This window comes from Cololabis saira, chromosome 12, assembly GCF_033807715.1.
Source record: "Cololabis saira isolate AMF1-May2022 chromosome 12, fColSai1.1, whole genome shotgun sequence".
In the NCBI taxonomy this organism is placed as follows: Eukaryota; Metazoa; Chordata; class Actinopteri; order Beloniformes; family Belonidae; genus Cololabis; species Cololabis saira.
This window is the reverse complement of record NC_084598.1, coordinates 6252919-6266003: the sequence shown is the minus strand read 5'-3', so window position 1 is coordinate 6266003 and position 13085 is coordinate 6252919. Positions and strand designations below refer to the sequence as shown.

General features: G+C 45.2%; 1 protein-coding gene across 1 annotated transcript in view; it reads right to left on the bottom strand.

Moving 5' to 3' along the window:
* LOC133456187 (dynein axonemal heavy chain 5-like) overlaps positions 1-13085 on the bottom strand; it is an 87292-nt gene that overhangs the window by 41261 nt on the left and 32946 nt on the right. The window contains exons 30-46 of the mRNA XM_061734645.1: positions 12988-13068; positions 11053-11307; positions 10603-10752; positions 10400-10518; positions 10196-10332; positions 7269-7431; positions 7043-7154; positions 4571-4699; positions 3393-3592; positions 1793-1946; positions 1608-1718; positions 1316-1471; positions 1013-1141; positions 680-895; positions 443-589; positions 181-353; positions 21-91 (exon numbers count right to left, since the gene is read on the bottom strand). Coding sequence (XP_061590629.1) covers positions 21-91; positions 181-353; positions 443-589; positions 680-895; positions 1013-1141; positions 1316-1471; positions 1608-1718; positions 1793-1946; positions 3393-3592; positions 4571-4699; positions 7043-7154; positions 7269-7431; positions 10196-10332; positions 10400-10518; positions 10603-10752; positions 11053-11307; positions 12988-13068 — 2503 coding nt within the window. The remainder of the gene's footprint in view (positions 1-20; positions 92-180; positions 354-442; positions 590-679; positions 896-1012; positions 1142-1315; positions 1472-1607; positions 1719-1792; positions 1947-3392; positions 3593-4570; positions 4700-7042; positions 7155-7268; positions 7432-10195; positions 10333-10399; positions 10519-10602; positions 10753-11052; positions 11308-12987; positions 13069-13085) is intronic.

Here is a 13085-nt window from a genome sequence, read left to right as displayed (position 1 = left end):
GAAAGCGTATTCTGCGTTACCGGTTCCTGCTGGACCCGCTGGAGCTCCGCCCATGCTCATCCCCAGAGCCTGAGACAGCGTGATGTAACACCTGGACAGATTTCCACATATTTAGCTCCGATCGGCCCCCGAAGGCCCCTCTCCAAGGTCGTATCACCACAGTGCTGCACGTCAGCGTACCTGTCAGTCAGCGGAGTGATGACGAGTCTGTCGGTGCAGCCCAGGTATTCGTTACAGTAGTCGAACTCCACGTCGGTGATCCGGATGGCGCACCTGTCCACGTCCTCCAAGAAGTAAAATCTTGACTGTTTCTGCCACTCAAAGTCTGAATCAGATCGTATCTTCAGACGTACCTGATGGAGATAACATAACCAAAGCAAATACAGTCAGCCACTCTGATCAATATCAAAACTAGACCCTTGGCCATCCCATTATCACTCACCAGGTCACTGAAGATGTCCTTTTGGTGGACATGGATGGTGATGAGCGTTTCGTACTTGGTTCTCTCGTTCTTGCTCAGCTCCCTGGTTGTCATGTCAATGAGCTCATTGAGGAGGTCCAGGAACTGTTGGTTGGTTGTCTGCATGATCTGAGAAACCAGTCACATGGAACACAGCGAGGAGAGCATCAGCGTAACCAGTCATGTTTCACATTTCTCCAGATTTCAAAGTAAAAGCACCTTCTTGTCCGACTTGCTCCGGACGAGCGCGGCTTCTGCGTCTCTCGTCCAGATCATTTGGATTCCCAGCAGGCCGACCTGAGCTGGAAATGCTGACTGGAACTCCAGCAGCTTCATCCCAGTGTCACTGATGGCCTGATAGGCCTGGCGGATGATGGCGTGGAGGGTCTGCCTCACCCCGGAGAGCAGTTGTCCTAACCACTCCTCAACATTTCCCTGGAGGACACATGACAGTCAAAGATAACCCCCTTACTTTAAAGGAAAACGAACATTCCCATCAATACTAAAAGACAGTAATGAGCCTGCTGGTGTTTTTAGATTTCATGACACTACCTGTGCCATGACGGGTTTATTCAGCTCCACACTTTCTCCTTCCTGAGACTGGAAATCCGTCATCTGGTCATAGATTTTCTCATTGAATGAAACTCTGTTAATGTTGTCGAAGAGACTGAGCAGATGATTCTGACACCAACAGACAGGAAGAGACAGATTAAATTCTGAGATGAGCTCAACAGACGACAGAGATGATGCAGCAGTCGCACACAGGCACAGGAGAAATATTCAAACTGACCCATTGTGTATTCTGCTAGCGGAGCCAGAAAGCAGCGGTAAGGCAGCGGTACACCTGCATGTTACCTGTATGGTGTGTGAGTCAGAGGCCTGTCCCAGAACCTCCAGCAGGGCCGGGTCCGACACAAAGAAAAATCTTGGGAACACCAAGCGCTTCTTCTCCAGGTAGCCACTCAGAGACTTCTGACAGAGCTCCAGCTGCTCCTGCAGGTGGGGAAGTACCTGGAGGAGGAGGAGGAGGAGGAGGAGGAGGAGGAGGAGGAGGATGAAGAGGAGGGGGGGGGGGGGGGGTGAAGAGGAGGAGCGGTTCTTCAAATGTAAAAACTGCAACTGAGAATTAGAATCACAAGAACCCTACCTGGCTGAGGGTTTCGTCCCCCACACAGCACTCCACTATTTTGGGAATTTCGTGTGCTCGCTGCATGATCTTCTGCCACGACTTGTCAACATTCTGGAAACGTTTGGCCTCCTGAACGAGAATCAAACCAACGTCACGGTCTGTCTGATGTGAGAGGAAATGCTGAAGCCATGGCCCTTTCTGACCTGAGGCAGCTGCTTGGCGATGTCTCCGCCCACAAACACGGCCTCCAGGTAGATCCAGAGGCTCTGGACAGACATCCACTTCTCGATGATCTCGAAGGTGTTGGAGAGGTTCTGCACCCACAGCTGGATGGACGGTTTGAAGGGAGTGTTGTACCTGCGAGAGGAAGCACCCGACCACCTGTGATTCATCTACTCATGTCTTTTCGCTCTTCTTTCTTTCATCATTTCAGCCTCTCTCACTTTTCATTGACCTGCATTGTTCTTTGGTCGTTCTCTTCTTTTTAAAGTTTTATCTTTCATCCATATCAACCTTCTACTCAGAGATAGTTCTTTTGTCTCTTCTTACAGATTTCCTTACTCACTGCTTCTCTATTTCCTTATTTCATTCCTACTGTCCTTCCAAGTCCATCCCTTTCCTGCTGCCTATCTTCTTTCCTATTTTATTCCTTCATTATCTGATTTCCATTTTTTTTGCTTTAGTTCCTTCCAGACTCGCCTATTTCTGTCATCAGCTCTTTCATTTTCCTTTCCCTTGTTGTTTCTTCCATTTTTCCTTTTCTTCTTTCTTCTCTAATCTCTACTTCCTTTACACCGTGTCCACACTGCATGCGACGCGAGCGAGCGTCAGCGTCAAAAACAGTTCCATTGCTTTATTTTGTTATTGCACTGTCTATACTGGTTGCGAGCGACGCGGCCCGATGCGGTGCGACGCGGCACGCCGTTTTGAGCTGGACTTTTGTCGCACGCCCTGGTTCTATTTTCTTCCTGTCGCTCGCGTTGAAAGCTGGTTGAAAGTTGAAAAAAAAAAGTTGAAAGTGCTGTAGGAAACAGTCATTTCAATACAAGAACCCCAATAAAGTGGCAACTGGCTGGAGGGAGATCGCCAGGGAGCTGGAAGGTTCTGATAAGATAAGATATAATAAGAATCTTATCTTAATCTAATTAGGGCTTAATTTGTGCCGGATCCTGCCGGATTTCTCGTGTCCTCTGCAGTTTCCCCACATCCCAGTAATGATCAGACATGCTGACATGCTGACATGTTTGCTGCATTTAACACCACACGCCGGTCACTCCACGATATTCGCTGTTTGATTGCGTCACCGTTCGGTTTTTTCCCCACTTATTCCACCGAATAATAAGCTTGTTTTCTGTTTAGAAAGTACAAACGTAGGAAGATTACAAGTAATCACCCATCTTTTACTTTTTTACCTTTACTCTTTTAGAAGTAATTTTAGGAGTTTCTTTCAGGAGCGCACGGGCGGGTGAACAAAGGTTGATTTATGGTTCCGCGTAAAATCGACGACGTAGCCTATGGCGTAGGCCGTAGGGTACGCGGCGACGCGCACCGTTCGGTGAGTGCGCCGCGTACCCTACGCCGTAAGGTCTGCGTTGGTGTAACGCAGAACCATAAATCAGCCTTTTAAAAGGCGAATCTCAGCTGTCAATCAAAAGAACGTGGTAGAACGTGGGGGCCATAACGCGTTCAGTGTGGACAGAGCGCGTCCGATGCCACGCAGTGCGACGCGACAGTAGGACGCTCGCATGCAGTTAGGACAGGCTGTTACTCTTCCTTCCTCGCTTCCTCGCCTCCTCCCCTCACCTGTTGCTCAGCAACGATGTCAGCACCATCAGACTGTCCTCCATCATGGAGGTTTTCTCAAGGGTCTCGACTCCATTCAGCAGAAGTTCTCCTCGGGCCCTGAAGGTGGAGAAGCTGAGCATCTGGCTGCTCCAGTCGCCCACCACGTCCTCCAGCTTGGCCTGGATGTCGCACTCCTTAACGGCGCTGATGCAGACATCCTGACGCAAAAGGAACAGAAGTTCAAGTGAGCAAACATGAAGGTCATCCAACTTCCATTTGGTTTTCATTTCACTGATTGAAGATTATCGTCTAAACCCTAAAGCACAATTTTATTTTGCTAAGTTTAGACTCTAACCTTAGCAAAATAAAATTTTGCTTTTTAGCAAAAATTATCAATTAACAAAATACCGTGGAAAATTATGGATCATTTAAGAGACATAATTTCCTGAGGCATTGATGTAATGTGTGTGCGGCGTATTTTGGGCAACATGCAAAGCTGCAGGACAACAGCTCATTTCTAAAGCTTCAGATTACCGCTCAGTTCATAGCAGCTGGTTTTTAGGAGGTGGAGTCACACATTCTGCTCCACCCCTTGTTTCAGCAGAGTGTGCCTTATTTGAAATGTGTCCCAGAGCTTTGTGTTTCCATGAAAACACAGATGTAAACACTAGTCCATTGGTCCTGATCGTTTGGAGGCGCTGCAGGCTGGACTGCTGAAGTAATGCAGCTGTTCGGAGTGAAGCCGTGATTCCTCTGTCACATATCAGCTCAGGGGTTTCGCTGGCATTCTGGCCCCTCTGTGTTTTATGTAAAGTGGCACAACGTGCACGACGTGCACGACACACACACACACACACACACACACAATTATTGTTCATTCTCGAAATAAAGCAATACGAGGGAACTAAAGAAGCAGCTCATTAAAGTCCAGTGTGGAGCACCAGGAGGCCAGAAACTCATCTTCATAGATGTTGATGTTAAATGGTACTTATACCCACACTCTTCAGGACGGCAGGAAATGATGCTTGGAAAAGACTTCAATATGTAACAATTACTACTTTCTGAATCTTAAAAGGCCTACATTTATTCAGGAGGAACATGTCTGCTGATGTGCAACATTTTGAGTGAGAGCGTTGTGAAGTTGCTTCATCTGTGTTTATTTATGTGGACGTCATGGCTGCTGTGACTTTTATTACCTCGATGTCTTCTTTGTATTTCAGCAGCGGCGCCTCCATGATGTTTTTGAGGCAGAAGGTCTCTGACTCCACCTGGAAGCTGTGACCGGTCAGATTGCAGAGTCGAGTCCAGTGTCTCGGCAGCATGGCCTGAAGGGTCATTCGGGACAGATATTACACATGACCTTACCTCCCTGCTTCTGTTTGCAAGCCTTGTTTGCTGAAACCTCCCAAGATGCAACAGAAACTTTAAAAATGCAGACAAAATAAGTGAAAAGGACAAAGAGGGAAAAAGGATCCAAAGAAATAATGTGCAAAATACTTTTAGTAAACAAAGTTTTAAGTTTCTGTTCACATAAATGATTATGAAATGCTCTATACATTTTTATAAGTAGTAACATTTAGGAGATGCAAAGAATGACAGAGATCTAAAGAATATGTAATATATATAATAATTTCAGGTGTAAACGGTGCATCCACCAATTGCTTAGTCTTTCCAGAGATTATGGGTTGTCGTGCAGCATCAAGCGTCAAACATGATCAAAACATGTTAAACAAAACAAATTAAAAAAACCTTCATTACAGCAAATTTCCAGAAAACTCTGGCCTTTCAACATCTTTGTGGTTAATATGTGAGAGTAAGAGCCAAGACTGGACACCGATGCTGGATGACTCCTGAGCATCCTGAACAGAAACCGTCATGTGACTGTGGCCCAAACAAGTACAAGTACTAAGAGGTACCTCGGAAAACCATCATCAATCGACACACCAGGACTGATGATGGAAAAAAACGTTTGTCCAGGGGGGCATAACTGACATAACCCTGCTGGAAACAGACATAAACCTGGTGGAAACCAACATTAACCTGGTGGAAACAGACATAACCTGATGGTAACCGACATATTCATTAGGAATAAATCATATAAAAAAAAAAATATATTTATGTTACTCTAACAACTTAATTTGAGTGTGATGCTAGAATTAGAATTTAAAGAACATATTGCAGGTTAGGGTTTTTTCAAAAATTATACCTGACCTTATGTGAAAATGACTATGTGAGAAGTTAATGTAGGATTTAATATGTTTTACAAGACATAAGGGCACGTATTCAGAGGAAAAAATGGCTGATTTTAGCAAAGCTCCTACAAACGCTTTTTTTTTCGAACACCGCGTCATATGACGCAGCAGGAGGGAGACGTCTCCACAGCTGCCCCATCTGACTGCACAGACCCCGTACACACGTAGCAGGGTATCTGCTAAACCGAAGATATTTTCCTACGTTTGGACCTGTCATCCACATGGAAACGCAAATAAACGAATGTTTAAAAAAACTCCGGGCAAAGTGAAGATTTTTGTAAACTCCGTTTATGTAGATGCGTGTAGACAGAGACAACCGGAGTTTTGCGTTTTCGAACGTCACATTATGCTCCAAAACAACAACAAATCTGCTCTGATTCTGACGTCTAACGTGCAACCTTTGTTTACTACAGAACTACAGATGGTCCACCATCTGTTCTCTAAGCTATTTATTAAATAAATGGTCTCTGCTCTTGACCACCGTTACACCGACGCAGAGCCTACGCCGTAGGGTACGCGGCGATTTAACGCGGCAGCTCCGTGGTGGGACACGGGGAGAAGAACAGATGATCTACAGATGATCTACAGGTTTGGAATGCTTATGAATGTGGTCGAAAACGCAGATCCTCGGTTATGTGTGGAAGGTTTTTTTTTTTTTACAACGATGTTATGTGGATACAAATTATTTTATAAACGATGGGGGGGGAAATATTCTGTTTTAAAAATACCCGGCTATTTCGGATGCATTTAATCAGAAAAAAGAGAAGATAATAAGCTTGTTTTCTGTTTAGAAAGTACAAACGTAGACAGATTACAAGTACTCACCCATCTTTTAGGAGTTATTTTCCGAGTTTCTTTCAAGAGCGCACGGGCAGGTGCTGCGATAAATAAAGGCTGATTTATGGTTCCGCGTAAAATCAACGGCGTAGCCTACGGCGTAGATTACGCGGCGCACGCAGCGTTCGGTGCGTCGCCGCGTAACCTACGCCGTAGGGTCTGCGTTGGTGTAACGCGGACCCATAAATCCGCCTTTTAAAAAGCGAGTTTCAGCTGTCAATCAAAAGAACGCGGGGGCCCTAACGGGTTCGTAATTATAAGGCTGTGGCCTGTCATATTGGTGTGAATACACATTCACAACCTCTTCAGTGTCACAACTAACATTAAGATCCATTATTTTTCCTATTGTTGAAATTCACTGCACTCCCTCCCGCTACGTCACTTCCGGTTCAGCTTTTTCAGATGCAGAAGTAAAATACTCTCACAAAAACAACTCCGGAGGTCACTGTAGTATATATTTATGCGTATTTCAATGAAAATTCAGTTCCTACATTATTTTCCTACACATTGATTCACAGGGGTCTCCAACCTGCAATATGCTCTTTAAATGTAGAAGTAAAAGCCAGAAGGCCGACTTACCTTGTTGGCCATCATGTAAAGTAAAGGACAACTTTCTGTAAAGTCATCAATGGTTTTCTTCAGATCACTAAAGGCCTTATATCTTTTCAGCTCCTTTGGAAGTTTCCTGATCCTGAAAGTTCACCAGAACACGTGAAAGATACAGAAATTAAACTACATCACTCTTGCTGTCAGACAAAGTCTTGTTGAAAATTATCAATAATATCAGAAAAGCTGCCTGGCTGACCTGTTCTGGAAGTCCTGCAGCTCCGTGTTGATCTTCTCGATGTTGAGGTCGGCCCACAGGATGCCGTAGTATCCGCCGATGCTCTCAATGACTGCGCTGTACAGACTGTAGAGTTTGGAGAGCAGAGACAGCTCCCTCTTGATCATCTGCAGCTCCGGATACGCTGGAGGGACAGGACGGACGATCAGCCCGCAAAATTCCAGCAAGCAACAAACCTGCCAATCCTCGCTACCACCCCTAGCTGGCACACGTGCTGCTTTAATACAAACTTCAATACAGTGCAGGTGTCTGTACACGTACAAGTCCAGGACTAAAAACTGAAACATGTCCCCCAGCCTGACGAGGAAGTGCTCGCAGTAGAGTGCGGGAGTTGAGACGTCCGAGTTGTGAAGGATGCTGTGACGCACTCGCCGACTTTGATTGGGAAGAAAATGTGCCTTCTGAGGCTGATGACCAGTCCTCTAGATAGACCCTCCAGAAAAAACGTGATTTTGCGATCGCACAATTTCCCGCATAATCAAGAAAATGGTGCTTGATTGTGCGGGGCTCGCTTGATTTCACAATCCCTGCATATTTTCCGCATAAAGTTGGGGGGAAAAAAGTGAAATGGTGCTGCGACGTGCAACGTCATCAGCTTGCGCATTCACAGTCAGGTAAATAAAACAACACCGTGGCGTCTTCCATGAACGTGTGGACAGAGGAACAGAGACAATCACTATGACGGAAAAATCTAATTTATCTCACTTACCAACTTTCTTATATCATTGCTGTTGGGTGAAAACGTTGTATGTCCAAAAAAGCATTTAAAAATAGTGAAGAAATAGCCAATCTACATGCTCACGTGTCACATTGTGACGTACATGTAGATTTTCTATTTTCATTACCTTTGTGTGACACTCTTGTATGATGAAGTAGAGCCTTAATTTAGAAAAAAAAAAGTTTAAACATGGAGATATGAGGTTTCTGCCCATCAGCAATAATGGAAAAAGTAGGTAACCTACTTTTTCCATTATTGCTGATTATATTCCTCAATGAGGCAAACCTAAGGTTTGCCTCATTGAGGCTTAATAAAATCCTGTGATTTTGGCCAGTTCAACAGTTACTGAGTTTCAACTGTGTGTCTTTGAAAACAGTATTGTAGAATAACAGATTCTTTTCTACTTCACTTTTATAAAGCAGGAAGCAATTATTTAATTTTTTACAATTTTGTGACTCAGGAATGTTTAAAGGGGCTTTTACACAAGTTTTTCCGGTCTGGAGCCGTTTTCCCACTCGTTAGGACATACTAGCCTACAGCTCGGTTTGAAAAATGTATCTGTCCCTGCTTCAAAGAAAAGCCCTGGCTTTAGTAGGAGTAGGAGACGAGCAGCAGCATCAAGGAGGGTCCATTAAATCCTCACGAGAAGACAGGATTTGGGGGAATCCAGGCTCGTTCGGGAGCTACAGCTCCATGATGACCAGGTCTACTTCAGGCTGAACAGGGAGCAGTTTGACAGCCTGTTGGGGAGAGTTGGAGCCTCAGCAGGATCAACCAACTTCAGGCTTCATCACTACAACTGAACGCCTGGCCTCCCTTCCTCTCCTTTATATATCTATCCCTCAAGTTTTTCCATTTTTTCTTGAAGTCATCCACTGTAAATAGTTAAAAACATATTTTATTAAAAAACCTTTCTGAACTATGTTGTTGTTTTTTAGCTCATGTCAGTCATCTAGATTTTTAGATATACTGAGTGTACATGTAGTATGTGCTTCAGTTTACAAAAGTATTGACACATGGTCTTTTCATAACCATATTGATAAATTATTCAATTGATCCTGATATGAGGCATGGAAATGCTATATTTTATTTTAAACTAACATTTTAAAACATTGTTAAAAGAGCAAAAGAATATCACATTTCTACCACTTTTAAACACACCTGGTATGTCCAAATTCTGGGAGATTTCTCTCCACTTTTGTCCCTTTTTATTGATGTCACGATAGGGTCTATCTAGAGGCCGCAAGGGTGGCGCTGACGAGTCCGCACACAACAACAGTGCACGCCAAGGAAACATGTCAGGCCCTCCTTTTTTTATTTTAGAACCAAACTAGCTGGTGTAGCTGGTGGTCAGAGGTTTATACAACCAGTGAGGAAGAGCTTCATGAGTTCGACAGTCTGAGGAGCCTATTGGGTGTCATGGAAACAAAGATCTGACAAACGCTAACCTCACTGAGTCCTAAATTTAAATTTGAGTGAGGATTTCTGGGACCTTAACATGAATGAAACTAAGATACACCCAAAGTACATACTGTATATAGAATATATAATGACTATGAAAATATGAAAATACTGGACATGTAAAATATGTTCAAAGTTCTGTTTTAGTTAAATGGAAAGACAGATCTCCTCCAACTTTCAGTCAATGGATCAGAGATCTTCTGCACCATCTGACTTTAGAAAAGATCCGATATGTCACAAAAGGCTGTGCCCTCAACTTCTATTCTACTGTATATAGCAACCAGTTCTAGATCAGGTTGAAAAGATAGATACCTCAAACATTTCCAATGTATTAAGCCCTCCCATTTTTCTTCTTATTTTTGTACGTTTTTGTTTGTTTGTTTAAAATGTGGTGCAATGGGGTGGGGTTGTGGGGTGGGATTATGTTGAAATGTATTGAAATGCATGTCAAATTGTATCTTGTACGATTAAAAAAAAAAACTAATAAAAATACACAAAAAAAAAGTGTTTTGTGTATGTTTTAGTTGAGTAATCGTAGATGAGTAAATTTTCTCCCATCATAAGCTTCTGGTCCTACTAAATATTTTTCGCATTTGCAGCATGTCTATCTGTGTCAGGCTGTAGCCTTTTGAACCTTTGATGTGAAAATTAAACATTTCTTTAGGGTTCAGAGGGAGGGCAGAGGAACAGGTGAGTCTGTCAGTCTTACTGTGAACCTCAAGTCCAAACAGCTCCTCTCCTCCGGAGTAAGTGATGTATTTCCTCCACAGCTGATCAAACTCAGCCTGGAAACTCTCCAGCCGCTCAATGGCCTCTGCAGGAGCCACGCCCTCCACGCTGGGGCCTCTGCAGACACACAAGTTTATGATTTCTGTCCTCCACCATGATCCATGTGGCCATGACGAGTGTTTACCTGAGGTCATAGTTGGTGCAGAAGCTCTGAGTTGCGCTCTGGAAGCCCTGCACCGCAGCCAGCAGGTCGGACCTCATGGTGGGTTCAAGCTTCACCAGAGTGTTCTGACTCTCCATCTCCTGGAAGTACAACACACTTCCACACACCTGTCTGTATCGCCCCACCTGCCAGGATCATCTCAGACGTGCTTCCTTGCAACTCACCAGAGCTTTGAGATTCTTCCAGGTGTACGACAGACCGTCCAAGCACTCGGCACTCCCGTCGTTTGACAGCAGCTCGTTTTTCTGCAGCAGGGCGAAAGAATCTTCCACCTGACTGATCGTGGTGTCAATACGGAACTCCGCCTCTCGAACCTGACCAACAAGGAGGAGATAAATGACGCAAGGACGAGCAAATGAGTGAAATATAGTTTGTGAGGACGAGTTAACACAATAGACATAACAACGGATGACAAGTTGAAAGGAAATATTCACTGCTTCGAGATAAGAAACAAAGAACTAAATTAAATGTGAAAATTATTGAGAAAATTGGTGTGATCTGGAAATCAAAAATGATACTTATTCTTTGTATAAAGCCATTAATTAAATAAAAATCAGGAAGAACTGCATAAACAGACTGAAGTAGCTGCAGAGAGCCAGTGGACACCAGCTGACCTCTCTGATTGCCGCCATGGCCTGACGGACGTCCTCCAGGTCTTTGATCGGATGCTGAAGGGTTTTTGTCATCCCGTTTACGAATGAAATGACGTCGTTCATGTTGGCGGACTCCCGGCTGTTGAGCACCTCGCTGAAGGCTCGTTTCCAGAGACGACACTCCTCAGTGAGGGACAGCTTCAGCTCCTCGGTGTCCAACAGGATGGCGCCCACCAAACGAAACCCTGGCAGCTCTGATATCTGCTCCTCCAGGTTCTGCGGGGACGGCCAGGAATCATGGGTAAAAAAGTCGTGTTTCAGAGAGGTATTCAGTTCTGATTAGTTCCCTGCTGCAGTAGCTTCTAGGGCTGTGAAAAAATAACGTACGGCAATACTTGGCGATACTTTATCAGCCTACTAAAATATGGTGATATCCTAATGTTGATTTATTAAGAAAAACATATTCCTTGTTTTTGTGTGTGTAACAATGCACCTTATTTTAGATATTCTTTTGGCTACTGAAAGTCTATGTCCTTTATTCTTCACCAGTGCCGTGAAGCACTTATGCAATATGTTTGCAAAGGCTTACTGATCTACAAAGCACCTCTGCAATACAGTTAAATGAAATAGATCAGCTGTTAAAAACAACACTTTGAGTCAGTTTGTCCTCTGATCAGTATCCTCTAGTGCAGCAACTTGTGTTTTTGACTAACTTAACAAATAAAATACTTTGATATATCACAATACCACTGGGAAAGGGTGGCGTGCCTTCACCGGGTGGGTGGAGAAGTCCTGCCTCAGGTGGAGGATTTCAAGTATCTCGGGGTCTTGTTCACGAGTCAGGGAAACATGGAGCGTGAGATTGACAAACGGATCGGTGCAGCGTCTCCAGTTATGCGGCCGGTGTACCGGACCGTCGTGGTGAAGAGGGAGCTGAGTCGAAAGGTGAAGCTCTCGATTTACCGGTCAATCTACACACCTACCTAAAGGTCATGAACTTTGGGTAGTGACCGAAAGGACGAGAACGCGGATACAAGCGGCCGAGATGAGTTTCCTCCTCACGGTGACTGGACTCCCTTAGAGATAGGGTGAGTAGTTTGGTCACCCGGGAGGAGCTCGGAGTCGAGCCGCTGCTCCTTCACATTGAGAGGAGTCAGCTGAGGTGGCTTGGGCATCTGTACCGGATCCTCCTGGACGCCTCCCTAGGGAGGTGTTCCAGGCATGTCCCTCCTCCCTAGGGAGGTGTTCCAGGCATGTCCCCCTCCTCCCTAGGGAGGTGTTCCAGGCATGTCCCTCCTCCCTAGGGAGGTGTTCCAGGCATGTCCCTCCTCCCTAGGGAGGTGTTCCAGGCATGTCCCTCCTCCCTAGGGAGGTGTTCCAGGCATGTCCCTCCGGGAGGAGACCCCGGGGAAGACCCAGGACACGCTGGAGAGACTATGTCTCTCGGCTGGCCTGGAACGCTTCGGACTCCCCTCGGAAGAGCTGGAGGAAGAGCCGGAGGAAGTGATGGAGGAAGAGCTGGAGGAAGAGCTGGAGGAAGAGATGGAGGAAGAGCTGGAGGAAGAGCCGGAGGAAGAGCTGGAGGAAGAGCCGGAGGAAGTGCCTAGGGTGAAAGAAGTCTGGGCATCCCTGTTGAGATTGCTGCCCCCGTGACCCGGTTCCGGATAATCGGCGGAAAATGGATGGATGGATGGATGGATGGATGGATATCACAATGTTACAATACGTGTCGTATCCTGATACATGTAGTGCGATAGGTATCGTACGTGATGTTCTTGCCAATACACACCCCTGGTAGCTTGCATTATTTGCTAAACTGAAAGTAGTAATACCCCATTGTAAATACAGCATGACTCATAAAAGAAGGACATGACCCCTTTGTACTGAGTTGTGTTCTTCCATCCTGACACTACTTATCAGAAAGCAAGAATAACATGATTAATGCTGCAGACTCACAGAGTAGAAGCGTAGCTGATAGGCGAATTCGGTCACTCGGGGGTCCGACTGCAGGAAGGTCTGCACCTGCTCCTGTGGGTCCTGAAACACACATCTGT